General features: G+C 34.4%; 4 protein-coding genes and 1 non-coding gene across 11 annotated transcripts; 3 read left to right on the forward strand and 2 right to left on the reverse strand.

The window, feature by feature from the left end:
• Nucleotides 458-25,260, forward strand: LOC109348717 (floral homeotic protein DEFICIENS-like). Of its 3 annotated transcripts, XM_019589263.1 has the most exons (8): nt 458-887; nt 989-1,050; nt 1,175-1,277; nt 1,583-1,624; nt 1,764-1,863; nt 21,204-21,209; nt 23,260-23,265; nt 25,226-25,260. In XM_019589263.1, the coding sequence occupies exons 1-8, from the start codon at nt 630-632 to the stop codon at nt 25,243-25,245; spliced, it is 597 nt and encodes a 198-aa protein (XP_019444808.1). In that variant the 5' UTR covers nt 458-629; the 3' UTR covers nt 25,246-25,260. The 3 variants fall into 3 exon arrangements, with proteins under 3 accessions (XP_019444808.1, XP_019444807.1, XP_019444806.1); XM_019589262.1 differs by lacking the exons at nt 21,204-21,209; nt 23,260-23,265; nt 25,226-25,260 and adding an exon at nt 1,924-2,363 and having other exon boundaries at nt 469-887; nt 1,764-1,808; XM_019589261.1 differs by lacking the exons at nt 21,204-21,209; nt 23,260-23,265; nt 25,226-25,260 and adding an exon at nt 1,921-2,363 and having other exon boundaries at nt 474-887; nt 1,764-1,808.
• TRNAG-GCC lies at nt 3,172-3,242 on the forward strand. Its single transcript has one exon. It is a non-coding gene; the product is annotated as a tRNA-Gly (tRNA).
• LOC109348716 (GATA transcription factor 5-like) lies at nt 9,742-11,159 on the forward strand. The gene is made up of 3 exons (XM_019589260.1): nt 9,742-9,939; nt 10,040-10,378; nt 10,466-11,159. The coding sequence occupies exons 1-3, from the start codon at nt 9,826-9,828 to the stop codon at nt 11,123-11,125; spliced, it is 1,113 nt and encodes a 370-aa protein (XP_019444805.1). The 5' UTR covers nt 9,742-9,825; the 3' UTR covers nt 11,126-11,159.
• Nucleotides 13,119-18,011, reverse strand: LOC109348715 (transmembrane and coiled-coil domain-containing protein 4-like). 4 transcript variants are annotated; one of them, XM_019589256.1, is made up of 15 exons: nt 17,704-18,010; nt 17,473-17,554; nt 16,869-17,372; nt 16,403-16,571; nt 16,147-16,299; nt 15,945-16,042; nt 15,699-15,790; nt 15,400-15,470; nt 15,175-15,310; nt 14,392-14,451; nt 14,240-14,322; nt 14,014-14,090; nt 13,867-13,937; nt 13,566-13,623; nt 13,119-13,427 (listed from the first exon to the last, which is right to left on the reverse strand). In XM_019589256.1, exons 1-15 carry the CDS (start codon nt 17,928-17,930, stop codon nt 13,302-13,304), a joined length of 2,007 nt encoding a protein of 668 aa, XP_019444801.1. In that variant the 5' UTR covers nt 17,931-18,010; the 3' UTR covers nt 13,119-13,301. The 4 variants fall into 4 exon arrangements, 3 of the variants coding, with proteins under 3 accessions (XP_019444801.1, XP_019444804.1, XP_019444802.1); XR_002107774.1 differs by lacking the exons at nt 13,119-13,427; nt 13,566-13,623 and having other exon boundaries at nt 13,898-13,937; nt 14,240-14,305; XM_019589259.1 differs by lacking the exons at nt 13,119-13,427; nt 13,566-13,623; nt 13,867-13,937 and having other exon boundaries at nt 14,027-14,090; nt 14,236-14,305; nt 17,704-18,011.
• On the reverse strand, nt 18,480-22,309 carry LOC109348714. Of its 2 annotated transcripts, none has more exons than XM_019589255.1 (5): nt 21,878-22,309; nt 21,666-21,745; nt 20,823-21,010; nt 19,036-20,646; nt 18,480-18,799 (listed from the first exon to the last, which is right to left on the reverse strand). In XM_019589255.1, exons 1-5 carry the CDS (start codon nt 22,105-22,107, stop codon nt 18,764-18,766), a joined length of 2,145 nt encoding a protein of 714 aa, XP_019444800.1. In that variant the 5' UTR covers nt 22,108-22,309; the 3' UTR covers nt 18,480-18,763. The 2 variants fall into 2 exon arrangements, with proteins under 2 accessions (XP_019444800.1, XP_019444799.1); XM_019589254.1 differs by having other exon boundaries at nt 18,480-18,795; nt 19,032-20,646.

The following is a 25,916-nucleotide window of genomic DNA, read 5'->3' on the forward strand; positions in this document are numbered from 1 at the left end:
AAAGACAATTATATCATTTTGTTTATATTTGTAATAACACTTTTATCCTAAACTAAGTGTAAAAAGATCACTTCTCTCTTAGGTAATGGAGGGAATCCCTACTTATGTCTATCCTCCTCGACTCCTGTTCCGAGATCAGGCTCATAGTCCAACAAATTTGATAAGAGGGTTGAAAGGCCCAATATATATTACTCTATTTGTAAAGTTAAAATAAATATTGATCTATAATAGTAATAGAGTGAATGTAATTTGATGAGTGTCCACTACATTCAATATGAAAAATCCAAATAAAATTTAAATATCAAGAGGTCGCTGGATATAATTAATTCGAAGTTACAGAATAGTGCAATAATAATGCTAGTCTTGGTTTGCATCCACAATTTTTCACCAATGTAGCAGTGAATTCACAGTTACACTCCAACCCTACTTTATATATGGCAGCATAGCTTTCTTATTTAGGAAACCCTATTCACTCCTCTCTTTCTCTTTCTTTTACTACTCATCACTACTACACTCCTCTCTTCCTCTTCATTATTTCTTTCTATTTATATTATTGGTGTTTGGAAGAAATATAAAGAAGGTTATCTAAGTAAGTGAAAAAATCAGTAGTAGAAGGAAAAGAAGAGAAGATGGGTCGAGGGAAGATAGAGATAAAGTTGATAGAGAACCCTACCAACAGGCAAGTAACGTACTCAAAGAGAAGGAATGGTATCTTCAAGAAAGCTCATGAACTTAGTGTTCTATGTGATTCTAAGGTTTCTCTTATCATGTTCTCTAAAAACAACAAGATGCATGAATACATTAGCCCTGGCTTCACCACAAAAAAGGTCCTTGATCAGTATCAGAAGACCTTGGGGGATATCGATCTGTGGCATTCCCACTACGAGGTTAAGTGGTTAACTATAATCATTGAACTAATGATATTTTATACTTATTACTAGGGTGTTGGTGTTGGTGTTTTTTTCTTGCTGATTTTGTTTGTTTGCAGAAAATGCTGGAAAACTTGAAGAAACTGAAAGATATTAACCATAAACTCAGAAGACAGATCAGGTAAATAAAACTAGCTAGATATTAATAATTTTGCTTCTATTTTTTACACTTATATATGCAACCACTTTTAGAGTTCTGGGAAATCTTATTTGTGAAGTACTGATATTATTGGTTCAAATTAAAGGCATAGGATAGGTGAGGGAATGGATGATGATCTGAACTTCCAGCAACTACGCAGTCTTGAAGAGGATATGGTTTCTTCCATTGGAAAAATAAGGGAACGAAAGGTACAATCTTTCTGAGGTCAAGGTTTCATAAAATTGATACTTATGCATCTGTTAAATAGTGGGATCCGAAAGAAGTTTGTGATTGATGATTCTTATAACTTTTTTTGTAAGCTAGCAGCTAGGCTTAAATTTGGTCTCAATATATGTTTTCTTGTTTTTTCTTCCTCTTGCTTCATTTTTAGATAAAGGGAACTAAAGAGGCTAAAGTAAGGGTTGTTAAATACTTAGGTAACCAAATTTTGGTTGATATATATTTGCTCTCTTCCAAGCTAATACCCTTGGTTTTTATGCATTATTTTTCACAGTTCCATGTGATCAAAACTCGGACTGATACCTGCAGGAAAAAGGTCAGAAATTATAGTAATAAATCTAATTAAGTTCAATAATATAATTATAGTAAGCTATTATTTTTCTTAATTTTGTTGCTCTAGTTATTGATCAAATCTATCATTGTTCTTTTACAACCTTTTGGGAAATGCAACACAGGTTAGAAGCTTGGAGCAGATGAACGGAAATCTCCTGCTTGAACTTGTAAGTACTTTTCTTTTCAAATTCATATCAAAAGATATAAAACATACATATTTTTGTTACTGTTAACCAATATGATTTAGTTTTTCATGTTTGTTTGTGTACTAATATTAAGAAGGAAAAGTGCGTGATCCATCCACAATTTCTTCTTCACGATGAAGGAGACCCAGAATCAGCAGTTGCACAAGCCAATGGTGCCTCAAACCTTTATGCATTTTGTCAGCACCATACTCATCTGAATCTTCAGCACCATGGAGATGATCCAGGCTTTAAAATTGATGATCTGCGCCTTGCTTAAGTGGAACCAAACTCTTATTAAATTTGCATGAACTAGTAGAGTTGTAAATTAATCAGCTAGTGCTTATTATTTTAAGCTGATTACTATGCTAATGGAGCTATATACTCAACCCAAAGTAGGTTCAAACTCTCTATCTAGATTGTGAATGAGCTAGCTTATAATGCTGAGCAAGAGTGTGGTCTGAAAAATCAGAATAGATGACTGCAATGTACTGTGTATTATTTGTTATAAGCTTATGTTGGGTGAGTATGTTATATTAACCAATTAGTTCCTTATGTAAGATAATACAATATGCATAAACCTGAGTAACTAAGCGCACCTAGTTTATACATGAAGTTAGCTTAGTGTTAATGTTAACTGCCACTAACCGCTTTTGACTTGTCTAATAACAATAAAGACAAATTCAGCACCGGTAGGGGACTCGTTAAGGGTATGGATCTTAGTTTTAAATGTTGGAATTTTCAAAATAAAATAAAATCAAGACTAGTTCTTAGTTTAATAATTATTGTTTAGTAGTTTTTTGTGGTCTCGTTTTTTATAATGGCTTTGCTGGTTAGCCACATATTATGATGGTCACATTGTTAATCTAGTTGACAATAGCCAATGATGGTTAATGGTAGTGGTTAACAATGTCTTCGATTTTTTTCTCTCTATAAAACTGGAAGATCCATGAGTAAAGTCAGAATATAACAAGCATAAACATTGTTTATTATAGAAGATATATAGGCTATAAAACCATTCTCATATTGCCGCTATTTCTAGTCAAGGGTCAAGTGAAGAGTAGCCCAACAACGTTATGCCACACACAAATGTTATAAAAATGAAGCCGAGCCCGTGAATTTAACAATGTATTTTTTCAACTAGCAAGAGTTTTGTAAATCTGTTCATCTTCAATTCCACTGGAAGAATCGTCACGTTAATCGTTCTCCAAATTTTATAATATCCGGATTCTGTTGTGACCTCAACATATTTTGGTTTTTGTCTATGTTTTTGAGTTCTATTATGCACTTGGGTTCATTGCAAATATAATCTGTTATATATGTCATTTAGTATATGATGAATATCTAAGCACCAGTGGTCTAGTGGTAGAATAGTACCCTGCCACGGTACAGACCCGGGTTCGATTCCCGGCTGGTGCAATTTGGTGTATTTTTTCAGTAGTCATGAATGTGCAATATTGCAAGAACACCAATAATTAATTAAGCTTTTGATAAAAGCTAAAAATAGCTCATAAAGTTTTTCCATATAATGCAAAGGATAAGATAAGGTTGTCTATTTGCTTGTGACACACGAAGATGAACGTATTGGAACCCCTTTCTTCTCGCCCATTTTCCCTTTATATGTATGGACAATTTCAATGCTCTGTTCCATCTCATGTTATTATTACTGTATAAGTAACTCCCCCTACTCTGTTTTACGCTTTTACTTAGCTTTTTCGTTAATACTGTGCAGGAAATCAAGGCAAATATTAGTTTTCTGCAATTTCCCTTGTAAAACTAAGTTTTCAACGTGTGAAAATGAATTTTAGTGTAGAATTTGATATATTCTGACAATAAATCCAACATTATTATTTTGAGGGAAGTCTAAAATTGACAAATGATCTATTTGACATTTTTTAGGAATCAAAATGAACCTAAAAAGGATAATGGACTAAAAGCACAACTTGCATTGGTACCAAGTTGTTAATCTGATAATGGTATACTTGTAAAGTGTGTGGTGAGTGGCGTACATCGATCGCGTTCCACTTTGCACGTGAATGCACCCAAATTGAGACATGTTACTTGCACGTGTTCCTCTCAGATTTCTCATTTCTCCAATCCACTAATTCTGAAAATTAATGAAAACAACTTCATAAGAAATTTTGCTGATCAATCCCATTCCTATCGATTCACATGATACTTATTGTTTCACATTCAACGTTTTTATATGTTACATATACTCTATTTAGAGTATGAAGAATGATGGAATAATCTTTAGGTGATGTTTGGGAGTTACGAGAGAAATAGAATGAGATGAATCAAATGGATAGGAATTGAGAAGAAGAGAAGGGAAAAAGAATTTGTTTGAGAATATGAAATTTAGATGAAAAATTGTAAATTAATGACAATATAAGAGTAACTTTTATTTTTCCTTTACAATGTTATTAACAATGAAAAATTAACTATTATATATATTTATGTAATTTTAATAAAAATATTTCGATATTTTATCTTTGGAAAAATCCACATTGTGTAATTTTAAAAGTAAACATATGAAATGTTTTAGAGAGTTTAAGAAATCCTTCAAAACCTTCAACTTCTATTTATCCAATTCCAAAATAAGGAGATGATTTCTAAAAGGATTTAATATATACACATTGATAGTGTAAATGTTTTTTACACTATCAGTAAATCATCCATCATTAATTTGTTAATCACCATTGACTTTTAAACAAAAGTAATACAAATCAATGGTAAATAATATACTGACAATATAAAAAACTTTACACGGTCATTACATAGATTTTAAACTCTTTCTAAAATTGTCCCTTCCATTTTCTTATACTACCAAATCACCCTAGCCAACGTAGTATCAGGGAGAAGAGAAAGGCAACAACAAAGTGATAAGTCTTGGACAACTCCTCTGATTTCCCGTATCCCATCACATCGTTGATCGATGCAGCTGCAAAGTGACAATTATATTACTACATTGCTTCCAAAAAACTTATCCTCAAGGATAGGAATAGACTTTAACAAGTCAATGTGTATTTTTTCAGTAGTCATGAATGTGCAATATTGCAAGAACACCAATAATTAATTAAGCTTTTGATAAAAGCTAAAAATAGCTCATAAAGTTTTTCCATATAATGCAAAGGATAAGATAAGGTTGTCTATTTGCTTGTGACACACGAAGATGAACGTATTGGAACCCCTTTCTTCTCGCCCATTTTCCCTTTATATGTATGGACAATTTCAATGCTCTGTTCCATCTCATGTTATTATTACTGTATAAGTAACTCCCCCTACTCTGTTTTACGCTTTTACTTAGCTTTTTCGTTAATACTGTGCAGGAAATCAAGGCAAATATTAGTTTTCTGCAATTTCCCTTGTAAAACTAAGTTTTCAACGTGTGAAAATGAATTTTAGTGTAGAATTTGATATATTCTGACAATAAATCCAACATTATTATTTTGAGGGAAGTCTAAAATTGACAAATGATCTATTTGACATTTTTTAGGAATCAAAATGAACCTAAAAAGGATAATGGACTAAAAGCACAACTTGCATTGGTACCAAGTTGTTAATCTGATAATGGTATACTTGTAAAGTGTGTGGTGAGTGGCGTACATCGATCGCGTTCCACTTTGCACGTGAATGCACCCAAATTGAGACATGTTACTTGCACGTGTTCCTCTCAGATTTCTCATTTCTCCAATCCACTAATTCTGAAAATTAATGAAAACAACTTCATAAGAAATTTTGCTGATCAATCCCATTCCTATCGATTCACATGATACTTATTGTTTCACATTCAACGTTTTTATATGTTACATATACTCTATTTAGAGTATGAAGAATGATGGAATAATCTTTAGGTGATGTTTGGGAGTTACGAGAGAAATAGAATGAGATGAATCAAATGGATAGGAATTGAGAAGAAGAGAAGGGAAAAAGAATTTGTTTGAGAATATGAAATTTAGATGAAAAATTGTAAATTAATGACAATATAAGAGTAACTTTTATTTTTCCTTTACAATGTTATTAACAATGAAAAATTAACTATTATATATATTTATGTAATTTTAATAAAAATATTTCGATATTTTATCTTTGGAAAAATCCACATTGTGTAATTTTAAAAGTAAACATATGAAATGTTTTAGAGAGTTTAAGAAATCCTTCAAAACCTTCAACTTCTATTTATCCAATTCCAAAATAAGGAGATGATTTCTAAAAGGATTTAATATATACACATTGATAGTGTAAATGTTTTTTACACTATCAGTAAATCATCCATCATTAATTTGTTAATCACCATTGACTTTTAAACAAAAGTAATACAAATCAATGGTAAATAATATACTGACAATATAAAAAACTTTACACGGTCATTACATAGATTTTAAACTCTTTCTAAAATTGTCCCTTCCATTTTCTTATACTACCAAATCACCCTAGCCAACGTAGTATCAGGGAGAAGAGAAAGGCAACAACAAAGTGATAAGTCTTGGACAACTCCTCTGATTTCCCGTATCCCATCACATCGTTGATCGATGCAGCTGCAAAGTGACAATTATATTACTACATTGCTTCCAAAAAACTTATCCTCAAGGATAGGAATAGACTTTAACAAGTCAATAAATAAATGGTACTAAAGTTATATAAAATTTAACTATAAGAGTGAAAACGATAAATTATAAATAAATATAAAGTAAAATATGATTGTATGTTGAAATTCTAAAACATTAAAACATTTAGAATAAGATTAGTACATAGGGAGAAAGTATATCTCACTGTACCCATACTAGTGAGATAGGAAATGGGATCCTCTCACGGTCCAGTATTTAATAAGAATGAGACATATATGAATTTTAGAAAATATTGATGATGTAGATTTTAAATTAATTTTAACCAAAAAATATTATAAATGATGAAATAAATTTGTTTCATAGATTTCAGTATTGGACCCTCTAGTAGTGCAGAATATCCGAGAGCATAAGATAGAGATATCCATGCAATAGTGTTTGATAAATTAGTTGCATAAAAGTGTCCTTTGTGGTAGTTCTGGCCATCCATCTAAACAAAATGAACATATGTGAGCAATGATTGATTGCAGAATACCATTCCACTGGTGGGTCAACCCCGTTACCTACTAGTTCTCCGGGCCTCTTATAGTAGAGTGAATTATGGGTGAGGAGGACTGAACTTATCCGTTCACCCGATTTAAATCAAGCATGATCGAGCTCGAATATGATAATGAATAAGCACACCTCTACATGTTTTATGGTCAATTACTTACCATATTTGTATTGTATGTATTTTTATTCATATAAATTAGTTATATCTTTTTTGTCGAAAGTATGATTGATTATCTACATATTTATAGTAATAAGTAATATTTAGAGACCTTATCAAAAAAGAATATATATTATATGTAATTGGATATAGGGTCGAGTTCAAAAACTGATCAAGTCAACATTTGAAGTTGGGTTAGCTTCGAACATAAGGTTGAGCCCAAATTCAAAAAAAAAATTCATCCAATATTTATGGTCAGGTAAATGTTAGTCACTCTAACCCGACCTATTCCATCCTAGAGTGTATCACCGAAGAACAAAACGAATAAATTAACATCTGGTTGTAGTGGGTCGAGTTCACCAATTTTATGTTGAACTAGCTGGTATGGTGTTTTGATAATAGTGTTGCCATATAACATACGAAGTATATAAAATTTGAGGAATTGTTTTACTGTTTTACATATATCAAAACCTAACACAAACTGGAAAAATGAGAAAAACATAACTTCTATAAGATATTGTGCATCTCCCCAAGTTAATAGGCGTTGAATTTTAAAGTGATGTAATGATGGTGTAGAATTGTCTTATATTACATTTTAAAATAATTGTGTAATTTAATTTGCTAATTGTATGATTTTATCATTAAAGTAGTTGTTTTAATAGTGGCAAACTCAATTGTCAAATATTATGGTACTAGGATATACTTCTCCAGAAGAATATAACACCTAATCTATTCTTAAAAATTAAATTTGTCATGAAGTTGGGTTTTCTTCTACCACCATCTTAACGAAGTGATTAACTATAATATAAATTTATCTTTAAGAGGCTAATACAATGACAAATTTTATTGGAAGGTTAAGTTGGTGATAAATTTAATCTTTAAATGGTTAATATGTTAATTTTATAAATAAATAAAAAACTAAGTTGGCAATAAATACAATTTTGGGTGACAAATTTTTAAATTGAGTAAGTTGGTTAAACATTACATATTAACATAAAATTATTTTAGGATGCATGTAATACTTAGTTCTAACATGCGACCTTTCCGACCATGAATACATTTGAGCGTACCACCCATTAAGTTTAAATATACCTTGTAGTATTTTATTTTTCTCTAATGAGAGTTTTCTGCGACTCGAACCCATAACATAAAGGATAAATAGTCACTATACCACTGAGTCGCTACATTTAAACTATACGTCAGGACTGGGGTGTTTAAGTTTAATGGGTAATATGTTCAATGTATTTATGGATCTGAGAGGTCACATGTTAAGTATTGTTGTGGGTTGAGGAATAATGTGAGTTTGGTACTGAGCGACAAAAGCTGATTTGGTGTCATTGCTTCTGATCTCTTTTACTCACTTTGCTTCTAAGCCATGCCATGTCCAAAATCCAAACTGAAATTGCGTCATCATGGTTAAAAGGGTACTCATGGAATTTCAGCCGTATCAGTTCAATCATTTTGAAATATACATAAAATATATACTTAAAAAACTTCATGCGATTCTATCCCTTTTTCTATAACACGCATGATAACAACACAAATAAAATGCCGCATAAAACGACAGAACCCAAATCATAACATGGCCCACGGACACGTTATTACAATTGGGCTCGATGTAATTTGAATAGGGTATTATTCAGCGCATGGTGTAAGATACATTATACTAACATATGATATGAGAGGGAGGCATTTCAAAACTATATCTTTTCTTGGCATAATAAATAAACAATAATAAATTAAGTAAGATAAATAAATTTAGGGGAGTCAGAGAACATATTTAATAACATTATACTTTCAAAATAGATAGAACATTACACTATGTAATATTATGCATTTTACTTCTTATATGATATAGAAAGCATAGTAATAATTAATATATGAGTGAAATTGCGTAAGGAAGGTGAAGCTGTTGTTGTCTACATGCAAACTCGTTTTGGCCTTTTGGGTTAATTTTGCGTTATGGTATTAGAAAACAGCGAGCGGGAAAAGTAAAGAATGGTAGGGAAAAAGGCAAAATCCAAAATGAGCGGCGATGACCACGTTGGGGGTTAGATTTTTTTTCTTCCAGTTCCGGTACACAATTCTGTCTGAGCGGAAAACATTCACACGTATGTGAGTTAACTCTTCCAATGACTATTTTTCATTCATAAGACTCGAGTTCGAGACCTTACTTAAGGGGAATCAAATATATACCACTTGAACACCTATTCATTGAGGGTTAAAATGCACAGTAGGTAATAATTTAGTGAAAAGATTTGGCCCAATTTCCATTTCCATCACTCCCAAAACAGGAAAAGAAAAAGTTAAAAGAGAAGTGGAATAATATGTTTTCAAGAAAGATGGCGGTTTAATAGGCCTTCAATCTTGGTTTCCAGTCAGAAAAAATAAATACCAGTTACACAAAACATTACACCATACAGTAGTGTAGGGTTATGAACCATGTTTCAGTTGTTTCTTTAAAAACATTAAAATGATAAATAAAACTTAGAAATAAGGTGCCACCTTAGGAACTATGGAATCCTGGCTCGAAATTTCAGGTATGTATGAAAATTTATTTAAGAGCAGGTAACGTTAGGTAGAAAAATACAAGAAAACGTATTTGAAAGTATAAATACATAACATTTAGTGTGTGAGAGAGAAAAAGGTAAAATAGATGGAGTGGGGTGAGAGAGAAAGAAAAGGGCACTTATAGAAATAATCCACGAAACCTTTCACCCCTCTTTCAATGCTTTACCAAACTCCCAATCCCTTCTCCACTTTCAATTTCATCCCTTCCTTTCTTTCTTATTCTTCTTCCATCTCTACCCTTCAAACTACATCATCTCTTCCACTCTCTAAGGTATTCACTCTCTCCCGCATGTGTGTTTTCTTAAGTTAAATTAATAATCAAACAAAACAAATATGAAGCTTTCTGTTTTTGGGTTGTTTATGTTACATAGGTTGATACAGAAATGGATTGCATTGAAGGTGCGTTGAAGACCAGTTTAAGGAAAGACTCCACCGTGAAATTGAGCCCACAAACTTTCATGGAGGATTTGAATGTGCAAATTGGCACACCATGTGAAGATTTTTTATTTGTGGATAACCTCCTTGACTTCTCGCATGTGGAACAACAACAAGACGAAGAAGAACCTAAACAACAACAACACAAGGAAGGTGAAGGTGAAGATGAAGATGAAGGCTCTGCTTGTGTCTCCCCTCACAAAAGCTACGAAATTTGTAACCTTTCTCTCAAAGACGAATTTCTTTCCTTACCCACTAGCGACCTCAGTGTTCCGGTACTTTTCTTTTCTTAATTTTCTCGAAAAGAAACAGTTTTTAAGGTTATTATGTGGTGGGTTTAAGGAAAGTTGCTATCTTTACAGGAAGATGTTGCAGACTTGGAGTGGTTATCTCATTTTGTTGAGGATTCATTCTCTGAATTCCCCACAACCACAACCATGAGAGAGAACCCAAAGACATTTTTTGCTGTGAAAGAACCAAAGCCGTTAAACCCGGTTTATATTCAACCATGTTTCAAAACCCCGGTTCCAGCAAAGGCAAGAAGCAAAAGAACCCGGTCCGGTATTCGGGTTTGGTCACTCGGTTCACGTTGCTTCACTGAGTCATCCTCAAGCTCCACTTCCTCAACCTCTTCCTCTTCTTCCCCAACAAGTACTTTGCTAAATTACGCCGACTTGGTCCAAAACCTCGACCAGGTTTGTTCTCCGCCGAAAAAACCAAAGAAAAGGGTTTCTCTTCACGGTTCCGTTCAGACCCCACGACGGTGCAGCCATTGCGGCGTTCAGAAAACTCCTCAGTGGCGAACTGGGCCACTGGGAGCGAAAACTCTCTGCAACGCTTGTGGGGTCAGGTTCAAATCGGGTCGGCTCTTACCCGAATACAGACCCGCTTGTAGCCCCACGTTTAAAACTGAATTGCACTCCAATCACCACCGCAAAGTGCTCGAGATGCGGCGGAATAAGGAGGACACCGGTGGTGTTGAGACCGGTTTTGCACCTCCTCCGGTGGTCCCCACTTTTTGATTATTAGAAAGAAGAAAACTAGGTAGAGAAAAAAGGAGCATAGATGTTAGACCCGGTTCGTTGGGACCGACCCGAGTTAGATTTTTTCTCTTATGTTGAGTGCGGTAGGTGTTAGGCTTTGTTATCCAAGTCATTTTGGCTTTATTCTTTTTACCTGTTTTTTTAATATTTTTAATTTGAATGTTTTTCCTTTTTAGTTCTAAAATATATATTTTTAATTTGAAGTAATGTAATGGGGTGGGTGTGAATGTGTGATGAAGGGTGGTGGTTTGGAAATGAAACTGTTGAAGCTTTTAATTTTGGGGTGGGCGTTGAAAGGCATGAAATTTATGAAAGAACAAAGAAAGAGGTTTTTCTTATGTCAGAGATTGACGTACTTTGTTGGGAAACTGAAGCATTTGGAAAGTAGTAAACTAGTAACTGTGTATTTCGTAAAATGGGTGGATGCTATTCAGATCGAACGGCCCATTAACCTTTTTCCCAATAATTCAAAACCACTAAAAACAAATGGGGTAGTGCTTTCTTATCTTAAACTTGATTTGGACTTATATGCGACACACTATAATACATTTTGGACTGATCTGTTGAGTCATGGAATACCCCCATTTTCTTATCTTAAAGTAGTACAAAAAGTGAGACAACAGATATGGTCCCGACCAATATGATATGTGGCAATTAAAGCAGATATAAATAATTAGGAAACTGTAAGTGTGTTACTTTCACAGTTAATATTAAGAATTCTAAAAACTGCGGACTAGTTATCAAGTTGTCTTTACCCTTTAAAAAACTCGAAAGGATATTCTCTCTTTCATTTATTGTTATTTTGAAATGGAGAATATAAGAGCAAAACAAGGTATTTGAAGTGTACACCGCCATGTCTGTGGGCCTTAAACAAATGAGAGGAATTTTGAAATTGGAATCTATGTTATGTTGCACAAAAAAGAGTGGCTGATGAGGGAATGGAGCATGTGAAATGACGTCAAACACAAGACTTTAAATAACACTATTTAGCGGCTTAGATATTATTTGCTACACTTATTATTTAGGACCTAATTTCCTTGTCATTATGCATCAGACAGGTACACTAGATCACCAAATAATATATCTTTTAGTTCATTGATATCCTTGCAAGTTATCTTGTAAGGTTCATTGTTGACGGCTAAAAAATAGTGTATAGCAAAAGAACACTTACATGGCTCTATCTATCTGCCGTTGATTCCACACCAATCTTTTATTTGCTATCAAACATTGCAAGGAAGTTAGCATTATTAGGATAACTAAAAATGGATTATGACACTCAAGTTTACATTTATAGGATATGTCCGATAATTAGCCTCAGAATGGTATAATAGGATGAAACAATAAGAGAGTACGAAATGTGTACCATTAATTTTGTGGTGTAATGTAGCTACTCCGTAGCAGGTAGGGTTGGTGGCATTAATTTCCCTTTGTTTGAGTGCAAAATCCAATACGGTGGCATTAACGCCAGCAATTGAGTGGGCCATGGCAGAATTGACGAGAGGCCCAGATGATTTAAAGAGTCCAACAACAGCTCACTGATGTGGTCAGGCCATTGGTATTTGCTGAGGAAACTTAGTTACTGCTCATGGATTAAGATGTTTTAAGAGCATCCAAACTAGTTGTTTAAATACCAATAAAACGTTGATCTAGTGTTATAAAATTCCGCTAGATTTATAGAAAAATAGTATAGGTTCAATTATTGGGGAGGGATACTTATTTAAAGGAGTAACCACATACCCCAAAAGAATTAATTTCTTACTCATTGAATGTTAGATATTCTTGGTAGTACAGAAAAAAGTTATAGACACCATATTTTAATTTGAAGCTCCACCATGACACATCGATATTTTTTCCTTCAATATCCAGCAACTACTTTCCTCTAGTCCAGAAAGCTATCAAAAATTGCTTAACTGGTCCTACGCATTATTTTTGCTGAAACTTTGCTTGTGCACTTTTAAACAACACATTAGTTATTACAAGATGTCCTACTACTTGCACAATGAATGGAAACTGCGTATAACAATTTTGGGTAAATTTAAAATTCGCCACACATCAGATTTAATAAAAAGGAATTGTACTGTAAAAATTGAGGGGATCTCAATCTTATGACAGTAACAGTAGAAGTTCTTCACAAACAGTGAAGAATGTGAATGAATTACTGTTTCCATAGAATGTTGTTATTATAAACAGGATAATAAGAATCCAATTCAAGATGATCTAAGATCTGTTGTGTAGCCCACAGATAAGAAGAATGGCCTTCAATGTGATCTGTGACGTCAATCTGAAAGTCCAAAGAACCATTTGAGTAAAAAGATTTTATTCAATGAATAATGAATGCTAGCAGCCTAGCACTAATTGCACAAGATAACAACTTGTAAAATATTTGTACTTAGCAAATTGGGTGGAGAAAACAACTTACATTTTGGATACCAGGAATGTCTACTGGTTGGATTCCAGATAGTCCTTGAGAAAGTAGACTGCACCCAAAATCAATGGATTATATTTTTCTTCCTCTACCAAAAATCTAAAGTAATCCTTTTACTTTTTCCTTGAAGAATATATACAAAATATTTGGTCCATATATTATGTACTGAGAACCTTATTCAGTACAACTTCATGGCATTCTTTAATTATTCGTTTTTGACTGTTAAGTGAAAGTTTGAAAGAATCCACAGCATAGCAGAAACTGTAGTATTCTTCCACAACATTTTCATTTATACCTGGCACGGAAAGCAACTCCAAGCATCCAGTCATTCCTCGAATAAGCATTCACAAATCTTCCTGCTACCATCTGCAGAATACCATGATCTCAGAAAAAATATACACAAATCAAGAATTATTATGACAAAATCTAACTCTTCTCCCACCTTTCTAGCTGCTTCCCAATTCTCGTCCTTGATTGCAATGGGTGCTCCAAGAAGAACAACTCTTTCTACTAGTTCAGCTGGCAATAAACAACAGAAGAAACTTAAAGTCGATAAGGTAACATCTTGAGTTTGGGGATAGGCCGTCAATAAGATTAAAAGATCCCAAAGGAAAGAAAGGAAAACAATCTATCAGACCAAAGACAAAGGAAAGAGTGGAAATCCCTACCACTGTTTTCCGTTTCAGCCAAAGCCTCCAAACACTTGAAAATAACTCTTGCCCCAAGTGAGTAACCTACAAGAGTCACAGGCCTGAAAATCATAAATTAATAAATTTTCTAGGAGCTAAATGAAAAGAAACTTCAAAGTTAGCCAAAATACCTATTTCCCTGCAATCCTCCCAGTAACACTTCAGCAAGCAACTTCCCTGCCTTGTCTGATCTGAAAAATAGGATTCACTTATATAGGAAGACCTAACTGTGAAGTAAGAACGGAAAGTGCGTATGGCAATTTTTTGGTTTTTCTAACGATGATACATATCAATTTATCCAAAAAGAGCCGGTTTGCATTGGGAATAGGTGAACTGTGAACATACATTTATTTGATGCACATGGATTTTATAAACGCATCAATTTCCAATGCAACCTACCCCTCTTGGATGAGTCAAAATGTACCGTTGTGCACACATTAGAAAACCCATCGATCAATTAAACCACCTCATACTGTCCAACAAAAAACAATTGACACCTAAACTGAATGTTGCACGGTAAATGACAACACGAGAATAAACTAAACGTAGCAAAGATTAGAATGTTGCATTGGATGAATGGATACACTAGACAAAATAAGATTATGAATGAATGCATTAGGGAGAAAGGTGAGACAACTCCTATTGTAGAAAAGATGATAGACTTGGGCCTTATGTGATTTGGGCATGCATGAAGGACACTGTTAGAAGTCTCAATAAGAGAATTAGATCAAATGAATGTTAGTTCAATTTCTAGAGGCAAAGAAAAGTCCTAGCCGAAACGGTTAGGAAAGATTTAGAGCTTAGTCAATGGACAAAACTTATGATAGAGCATTATACTTATGGCATTGTTCGATCACATGGCCCACCCCACCTAGTGGGGCTAAGGCTTGGTTGTTGTTGTGACAGAAGTAAACCTGTCAATAGCAATTGTCCACGTGCTGTCTATGAATTCAGTTGCTGCAAGTAATGTAGCTGGCCAGGCCAACGCAGTTAGAAGTGCACTCAAGACAGTCAGCATTGCCCCCTGCTTCATCAACTCCATCGCAAATCCTAATGCAAATCACAGCAATATGGACATGATTGATATTAACAATACTTAAATATACTACTCAAGAATACTAGCAGTTTAAAAAGATTACTCGAAGTTAGCCAATCCTGGATTGCAGTGCTTACGGCAATTAGATTCTTGGACTCCCATTGCAGCGCATACCTAACTTTTGGCAAGGACAAACGAAATGTCATTGGTTTTGCTAAAATCGTCAACATTAGAGTATTAACATTGCAATTATCAAAATGAAAATACAAGGTTATTAATAAGTAATTTTCCATCAACATCAAGCATATTCCATGCTAAAAATTATTGACAACGGTATAAAAAAATGTCCTAAATAATTATTAACAAAACAGGATCATTATAGGAGATGAAAATTGGCAATACCTCTCCAAATTGTCATTATGTCCTTCCCATGGCCTTATAAAATCATCCTCCTCGAAGACAAATCCAGACACCAAGATCTCAACCGCAAGTATCTGCGAACAGTCGTTCAATAAAATTCTAATTTGAAATGATAACCAGCATGTGAAAGTAGTGGTTGATAATACAACAAAGTTCCACGTGTACTTGAGCACACACAAAACACCACTCAATCAAGCAGGAAAGTGAAATAAAGAAAAAAGAACTTACGCCTTGATTATGGTTTTCTCCAATAGGTTTGAATTCAAACTCATCAACACTTCCAACTCTTCTAGCCATTTTGCTTCCAGTAAGTCCAGCTCCAGCAGCTAGTAGAAAAAAGTAATACATGAAAATATTTTAATCTTCTAAAAGAGGACATAACTAAGGTAGATTCTAGATAATCCAATAACATATAGGAAAATATATATACCTCCAAATGATGCGGCAACTGCAACAGAACCAGCAACTGTTCCTGCAGCACTAGCAGCTGCAGCAAATCCACTTGCTCCAATTACAGGAATCAGAGTACCCAAAGTTGGAGCCAAAGCACCAAGTCCAGCAGCAATTGCTGGGGCAGCTAACCCTGCTCGGCGGTTAAAATTAAAAACAATCAAATCCATGACAAATTTGATTCAGTTTGAAATGGTATATCCTAGAACACAGAAAAGATGACATGGTATTCATACCACCGGTAATGGCCATCAAGGCTCCCCCTGTTAATGCAGCAGCACCAATAATACCACCTCGCTTCCATTTATCCCAACTGCTTTCTTTTGACTGAGTTTCTTCTTTATTCGATTCTTGCTCCTTAACGATAGCCATTGCAGAACTAGCAATTATTGTCTCAATGGCCTCCTACAAAGCGAAGATTCATTTTCATCAGTAGAAGATACAGAACTAGTAAATTTGAGATTTTAAATAAATAATAACTTGAAGCAAAGCTTATAACCTATACACGTAGAATAAGGCCTAACATCTATCTTAGAAATTGAGGCCAATATACTGGCGATGTTTAATAAAGTTTAGATTATTCTCGATTTGTCTTGTTAATACAATAAAACAATCAGAATTATAAACAGTTACACTTGCAACTCATAATGAGTTGTTGCCTAATCACATAAAGTTACCGATTAAAATATTCATTTGACAAACCATTTTTGTCCACTTGATATCAAGCCAAGTTGCCAGCAACCGTAGAGCCACACGATGTCGAGCATCATAACCCCTTCTCTTCCGAGTAGACTTCTTGTTGCTTTCACCTAAATCTGACAGACATGCAGATAGAAGTTCAAAGAGAACTGTCACTTTCCTCTGATAGGTGAGCATCCTTACCTCTTCAACTGGGCTCTCGTCGAGTTTACTATTAATAGATCCCTGACTTAGGCCTTCACAGTCAAAGAAAGGAGGAGTATCTGTCTCCTGCTGAGTTTCCAAATGCATATCTTCCTTCTCAGAAATTGGTTGAACATCAGAAGTCGAAAACTTTTCACGACATTGTTGCTCATAGTCACGAAACTGGTCTCTTTTAGCCTTAGAAGACTTTGAATTTTTTTCTAAGCTAATTACCATAGCATCAACAGCTTCTGACAAAGCAAGTTCTTGATCTGATCTTTGAGAATAATCATCATCAAATTCTTCTGATAGTAACCTCAACAACTGTGACATTCAAATACATGACAATAATCCGTAATAAAACAAATCAGCAACACTAAAAACTGAAACATTAGAAGGCATAACCAAAGGAAAAATGCCATACAGGTCCCACATGACGTGTAGCTGAAGAAGTTCCAGAAGTTTCCTCAAGTCCAGACCATGCTGCAGAATCAATATCTAGATACCTACACACACAATCATACTGAAACAGAATCCAACATAACAAACAGTATATAAAAATTGAAATGATAAAATTGAAAATTTGTTGTCTATTCTATGATTCTATGATCAATAATTGACAAATAAAAACAGTTATTGAAAGGAGAAGAGATACTTGAGAACAGGGCGGAGCAAAGAGGAGTAGGGATGGATCCAAAGGTGGGGATCATCGGAAACTGCATCTGCGATGAAGCTACTACTACTCGATGGTTCTTGTTCTTCGAAGATTAACCCGAGTGGGTGGGTTTGGTGAACCTGGGTCTGGTGAAGAGCCAACCCGAACAAGGCTCCGCCAGCATATCTCTGCGTTGGTGTCAAATACGACGTCGTCTTCGCCGCCATTACTTCACGTCGTTTCGGTGCCTGAAACGGTTTTCTGAGTCTGCTTCTTTTTTATTTTGTGGATCATGCAACTTTTACACAAAAGTACAGCACCACTTTATTTACTGGGTGTTTCATATGAATTAATTATTAATTATTAATTTTATACATAAAAGCTGTTTTTTAAGATATATAAGCTATTTTGAAATTAGTCGATTGAAAAATCTAATTAGAATGCAATAGTAAAAAAATGTTTAAACAAAATCTATGCTTAGGTTATGGTGGATGGTTTTGTTGCCCCTTCGAGCTTCAGAACTTGTCAAAAGTAAATCTTAATGAGAAACAATCTACATTGAGTCATTGACCATCAAGTGTCACGAGTTTCATATCTATCAATAATAAATATCGATTATTTATGGAGGTTAACCAAATATTCTATTTTATTTTATTTCAACTATGAATTTAGACACAAATTTAAGGAGTGTCATTAGCATGTATAAGTTAATAAGTTGCTCATGTAGCCGGATAGTATCTATCTACATATAAATGAAGTGGACAGTAGGCATATTATAGCTGGAAATGATGGGGTTCAAACTTGAATATTTGCATTTTGGTGAGGAGACACCTTAACCATACATGTCTTCGGAAAATTGAGGGAATCCCTTCCGTTTCAATGACACTAAGAAGTTCCACACATTAAAATTCAATAAAATTACAAAGTAGACTAATAAGTTGGCGAGACATGACTATAAAGACCCTCAAAAGAATGTTATAAACAGTATAATACTGTCCACCTAAAGCTCCTCTAAGACCCTCTTATGTAGCTCACTGAAAAGAAGAGTGGCCTTATGGCCTCAAGAATGGCCTCCGATCCGATCTGCCTCGTTAACCTGCAAATCCAATGAACTGTTTTAGTAAGATATCCAAATCCAGTGAGAATTATGAAAGCAATCATTAATTACACAAGGTAAAATAGTAACTTGCAAAAATAGTATACGTAGCAAAGAAGGTAGAAAAACAACTTATTAGTGTGACAGATTTTTTAGATATACATTAGATTCGGCTAACAGATATACAACTTATTACTCTCATTCATGATAGGAAACACTACTGTTTTTCTACCCACCTCAACTTCAGAACTTTTTGAGGAATTCACCCCAGATATTCTCTGAGGATTATGAAATGCATCAGTTCGACGAAATGGTTCCGCTGCTGCTGTGGGTTGAGATGGCAAGTGTAAATCAACTGTAGAGGTCAGTGCATTACCTTTACTTGCATCAAGCATTGAGCTAAACCCATCTACAAAACTAAGAAAATCAGTTTTAGAACCATCAGTTAATTCTTCAACACCTTTCATGATTGAAGTGGGAGATTCCACACCGCCACCACGTGACTCCATTGCCTCCACTTCCGCCAATAGATCAGAAACTGATTCATCACAATCAGTAGGTTCACCAAAGATTGCCAGCCATGTCGATGCATTACACACTGGATTAATTACTTGAGGGCATTCCCAGTTCTGACCAGAAGATTGCCCTGAGTTCTCTTCACTATCTGACTGTTTCTGGTATCTCTGCCCACTTTTACCCTGATCTTCAGAAATCCTATTCAAGCCATAATTTCCATTATCTTCAGGGTTTGCCTCAATCCCATAACCTTCCCTTAATTTATCCAAAGGGTTCTCATTTAAATTCACAGAAAAGGCAGTTGAAGGTAGTGAGGGGTATACATGGGGCTGGTTGTGACAAGGATTTCTGCATTTCGATGACTCTTCTCTCCCTTCTAAGTTTCCACTTTGCCCCTCATTGTTAATCCCATCTGCTGGTGTGGAAGAATAAGAATTCCATTTGTTGCTCCTAACAGATTCATCTTTACCATTGGACTGTCTACAAGCATCATACACCTTTTGCTCCCCAAAATGCTCGATAACTCGGCTCTCTCCATGAAATTCATTCTTTGATGCATTTCTCCCACTATCCTGACTATTATCTTTATTATCAAAAGTGACACTGGGACCTAACGACAGCAGTTGGCTATTGTGTGGCAATAACACATTTTTGGAACACTTCCCATCTAGTGCATCAGTTAACAATATAGAATAATCTTGTTTCTCATCCATCCTCCATATTCTCAGATCTGAAGGAAAATGCCCACTTGCTTTCCACTTGTACAACTGCAGCATAGAAAAAGGCCCTTGAACCTTCCCAGCTGGATCTTGATAATGCCACAATTTATCATTCACAGAATCAGCAAGTGACTTCTCAATCCCTGTAGAGAGAAGCAATGATGACATGTCCAATGCGACATCAGACGATTCTGATCTCACAACTCCTATATTAGTGCTACCGCCTATTGATGCATCACTAGGGTTGATCTGATTGTTGTGTATGCATATACCACCGATCAGATCACGCGTAATGGGCAAGTCTTCTGTGTGGCATCTAACATCATTCAAGACACCATCCACAACATGTATATGTGCAACACCTCTCTTAGGCTTCTTGTTATTTAAATTATCTGATTCTATGTCTACAAAGGAGTTTTTAGATCCAGAACCTTTATCATCTTTAACATGATAAAGTTCATGTGGAGTTCCTGGCTTACAACTCAGAGCCCTCCATGGGTTTTTAGCTTGAAGGAGCTCATCCAATGTTAAAGATGTCTCCCCTTTCAAAGCTGTCCAATACACCTTGAAAAGATACTCCCAGCTGCTTGTGTCATCGAAATCCACTTCACACTGTAAAAGTAGCCCAAGGAAACAAAAAGATAGAAATTAGACCATCATGTTGTCATGTGACATTGACTCAGCAACAAGTAACCGCATTCTGCTTCTCTCCGTACAGACAGAAGTGGGGTATGGGGTATTTTCAAATTGTGCAAGTATACCCACATAGAGAAGAAAGTTCAGTATACCTTTGCATCGTTTCCCTGGGCATTATTCTCGATCAGCATTATAGTTTTCATGCATAGTCCACAAAAGCCTTTATTTCCTCTGACACTGACAAAATCAGAGGATTTTGTACAGCCCTTGCACAAAGAATATGTACAAGTGTAGCACATATAATGGGATGCCTTCTGACACACACTGCATATATGCCAACCTGGGTGAAGCAATAATGAACTTTCATTAAAGGAAAGACATCCCAAAAAAAGTATTAAAATTAAAATCTATAACAAATAGAAGAGGTAAGTGCTCAAATATAAGGAATGGGCATGGACTAATTAATTGTCAAGTGTAATAATTACGAGCCTATTAAACGAGATAATAAACAAATGACATTGGAGAACAATGAGTTGATTGTGTACAATCTAAGACATCTCTACACTTGTTTGTAGCAAAAAACACATAGGAACGAAAAATGCACAGGAAATTGACCAAAGATTCAAATACTCACTGGGTTTCAAAAATCTGTCATTTTAGGGAAACAAATTTGCTTAAATTTAACTGTCACTTCATAAAACTAAACCAAGAAGCCATCAATTGTTCATTTCCAAAGTTATCACTATCCCCTGAAATCTCCGCTAACCGCTAAGTAAGTGAAAAATAATAATAATCGGGGGTTAAATTAGTGAAATAGAATTATATTCCCCGAAAATCGAATTAATAACTTTCTTAATCCTTATGCAAAAACCTTATTTTGAAATGGAGGGGGGTAACATAGATGGAAAGACAAAGAAATCAGATGCAGATGCATGTAAAATCAAACTGGAATTACAATACATATGAAAATGGAGTTGAAGAAGTAAGTAACATACCGCAATTCCATTTGGCCTTTGAACTGAAAAAAGCTTCATCTCGTTTAATACACGCAGGATGATACGCTTTAGGGCAACCCCTAAAAAGAACAATCAATCAATGAATCAATCAAAATTGAAAGAAATAATAATAAAATAGAAGAACACACACGAGTAACCCTAATAATAATAAAATAGCACAAAGTGGAAGAATTCGTATAGCGTGAACTAACCTGCGATCACAGAGAACAAGGCTTCCACCGTCAAAGCAAATAAAGCAAACGTCTTCTTCTTCCTTCTTCGGCCTCGATGGCGGTGCCGATTTGGAAGTACCCCTAGCTGGACGACCACGTTTCTTTTTCAAAGCGGTGCCGTCAAAATTACTCTCTTTATCCGCGGCGAGAGCGAGATCCCTCAAATCCATAGCAGCACCTTGATTCAAGAGAGGTGGTTGTTGTTCCATGATAGGAGTAAGAGAAATGAATCGAATCGAAGGGGGGAAAGAGAATGAAGAAGAATTGGAGTTAGTTTTGAGAGAGAAAAGGGAACAAACCCTAGGAATTCAATTAGGAACAGGGGCACATGTGACAAAGCATTCTTTGTTGTCTTCGTAATTTCGTCTCATAAGCTTAAGACATTAGAGAGAGAGAGTGTGTGTGTGTGACTCTGATCCTGACATCCTAATAAGTTCCCATCTTTTTTTTATATTATTTTTCATTTTACTTTTTCCACCACCGCCACTATTTATTTAATTACAATTAATTAATCATTTATATATTTTTTGTTCAAGATTCATATCAGAAAAAACTCATTTGTGTATCAGATTCTATACTTCTCGATCAACGAGTATTGATTCAAATTGTACATATTTGATTGTTCTTAAGTAAGGTCTCGGACGGGTTGAATCTTATAGATTGAAGAAATACTCGTTGAGAGAGTTAGCTCCACATACATATGAATATTCCCGACTCATACATGATTAGCTCAACCAAAAAAAGATTTTATGCTTCTCGAGCACCTTGGATGGTTTCTTGTGGGTCCTACTTGCCTAAATTTTCTTCAACCCATGAAACATGACCCAACTCATTTCCTTCTCAACCCAAACACTCATATTCTTCATTTTTCAGTTTTTTCTTTATTTTCATTCCATTGGAAACGAGAATTTGGGTTTGGGGGAATGTATGGTGAAAAAGATAGGCTTATCACTTACCCATTTGCATTTAATACAAACTTTCCCATCATCTATCTACATTTTCTTATTTTTATTCATTTCTTTTCTGAAAATATTATAAGACAAAGGAGTAATTTTTTCTACCATTTAATAATAAATTGCATAAGGGGAGCAAGTTACTGAAAAATGGGTTTCTCTCTCAAAATTGGGATGAATGTTTTGCTCTGTAAAGTTAACCAATACAATAACGTCACTATCATGATGCCTATCATGAAGTGTCGGCATTATCCATGTTGAGACGTTGCCCATAATTCACCAAACAAATTAATGGATGTTGTCCATAACAAATGCTGCTCTGAATTGTGATATTAATGAGGATTGATCGTGGATTGTGCTATTTAATAAGGATTACTCTTCAATTTGTGATTCGATATTTTTTAATAGATGAATGTGATACATGTGCAAATACATGATATGTTTATGTAGTTGTAATAGCTATTTGATGATTTGGTAATTCATAAAATAAAAAATAAAAATCATTTCTCTTCTTATGGGAGTAAATCTTAATGATATTTGACCATTGTCTTATTGGATGAGCGTGACACACATTTGGAAAGTAGATTAAAAATGAGGGGTGAAATGACAAATGTGGATTCTTTGGATAGAAGAAACAATTAAACAACATTTATAAAAATAAGAGATGTGTTATTAGAAGTAAGATGTTGCAAAACACATTTCACACCCAATTCCATTGGTTCGAGTTTGGATTATGCAATATATTTGTTTTAGAGGAAGGATATGTTTATTTTATGGGTAAGTATTTTTAAAATAACTAGGATGGAAAGTAAGTTTTTTATAATAAATTTAAAAAACTTATTATTGGAGTAAGTTGACTCACTCTTTGTTTTTATTTAAAAAAAGAAAATGGCACAAAAGTTGAGATACACTTCCTCATTTTTTTGGTCTTGGTCCGATCACACATTTTTGTCCCCTTCTCTCTTTTTCATTATGTGGCATTGGTCATATTTGTGGATGTACTTTTTAGAACGGTTCCTCCACAATGTAGTGGTAAACTAATACAATGATATTAGTTGTTTTATCATAGGGGCTTTCATGATTGATGTAAGAAAGTGATTTAATCCACAACCAATAATTATTTACTATCATAAATTGTTTTTGTTTGTATATAACAAGAAGGAGAAGGGTAATATTTTATGATGTTATATTAATATTTATATATTGTCAGTATAAAAATTCATACATCATTCATTTGGATTAAATTTTGTTGTAGAACCAATAATAATTAGATATGAATGAATGATTGATAATATAGTGAGATTATATCAAACTTGTAGTTAATGTATACATTTTTTTTATCGTCCATGGCCCATAATAAACGAATTCAAGGAAAATATTGGGTTATTCAATATTGATCAACTCCTTATACTATTATACCTAAAATAATGATTGGCCAAAGAGGTATACGGTCAACCTCCATGAATATTCGGTTTCTCAATCTTGGTTATGGAACTTCCATGAATAGCTGCCTATGTTTGTACGGTCTACCTGTATAAATAGTTCAGCCATTATCATCATGCACCAAGCTAATGTAAATATGTAATAAATTTCACTTTATTTACCTTTCAGATATTCATATTGTATTCTTGGTTTCTTTCTTCTTTCCCTTTCTCTATATCAAATAAGCATGATTTCTGTCTCTAGTAATGTTTTTCTATCCAAATATGTAACTAATCAAGAAAGATCAATAATTGAAGATCACGAACAAGTTTATATTCATATCTGATTCAAGAAAGATCTCACGAATAAATACCCCAAAACGCAATCAATTAACGTGAATTGTAGGACATATCTATGCAACAAAAAAACGATTTTTTTCGGACCCACATGGAGTCCTTGTCTTGAAAAGCTTCTCCCATATCCTTCCTTTTTGGTTATTTGAACCTCAATTTCATATTCAAAATCAGAATTGGTAGATATTTTGGTCCATTCGTGTCATGTGGAACAATATTTCTGTGTTTGAATCTTGCAACTAACAACACGAGTCTTAACTTGACAGAATAACCACATAATATATTTGGATCCTGGAAAGTTTGATTAAGATCTTTCATGACAGACACAGAAAAGAACAAGAATGATTCCCGATTATATTTTTGTGCTTTTAACCGAGACTTATAATACAATCATAAAAGGGAAAGAGAAACATTCATCAAACATCATAGGCAATGTGCAAATGCTGAAGATATGAAAAGAGACATGGCCAAAAAGTAAAATTCAGGTAAGAAAAAGCACCAAGTTATGGACGAATACTCAGTAATGAAAAATGAAATTTGAGTGAAGAGACTAACGTTTCTTAAAAGTGCTACTAAGGAGTCTAAGACTTAAGTCTTAGCACTAGAAAGTGAAATGTAGTAATTGTTGATGCTTCTTAGTCAAAGATGTGAAAAGGTTCTGCCTTTTCAATACTACTGGAATTGTTTTTTTGCTACATTCTGACCTCTGAAAACTGGAACATACTGATTTAAACTATGGATGTTTTATAGATATTTAGATAACGAGCAGAGATCCACTTATTCCAACATCATACTAGTCATTAATTCTATGAACATTTAATGATTTAGATCTATTCGCTAATTGAAACCATTAGATTTCCCTATAATTGATGGCTATGATGAAGAGTAAATTTATTGCAGTAAGGGGATCCTCCTCTTAGATAACTCACTGGTTTAATTAGTTTATTGTATAATCATTTAATCACCTTAATTGAAGTTAATATCTAAACTGAACCTCCTTCAATGATCATGTTAAAATTAAGAGCTTTAACTGCTTTGTTGTTCTAAAAATGACAGAAATTAACCCTCATATGTTGTGATTCGAAAACACATTGATGCACCAGAAGAACGTGGAACATCCAATAGTTATAAACATCCTTCTCATCACAGGCATGTTAACTAGATAGTATTTGGTTAGTTTAAACAAAGGTTAGTTTACCTTGTCTTTGGTTTACCTTGTATTTGGTTAGTTATAGGTGAGTTATCTGGGTAGCTGAAATAGCCACAAGTCCACAACTTCTTAGATAAGTA

The sequence above is a fragment of the Lupinus angustifolius genome, chromosome LG06 (genome assembly GCF_001865875.1).
Source record: "Lupinus angustifolius cultivar Tanjil chromosome LG06, LupAngTanjil_v1.0, whole genome shotgun sequence".
Taxonomy (NCBI): domain Eukaryota; kingdom Viridiplantae; phylum Streptophyta; class Magnoliopsida; order Fabales; family Fabaceae; genus Lupinus; species Lupinus angustifolius.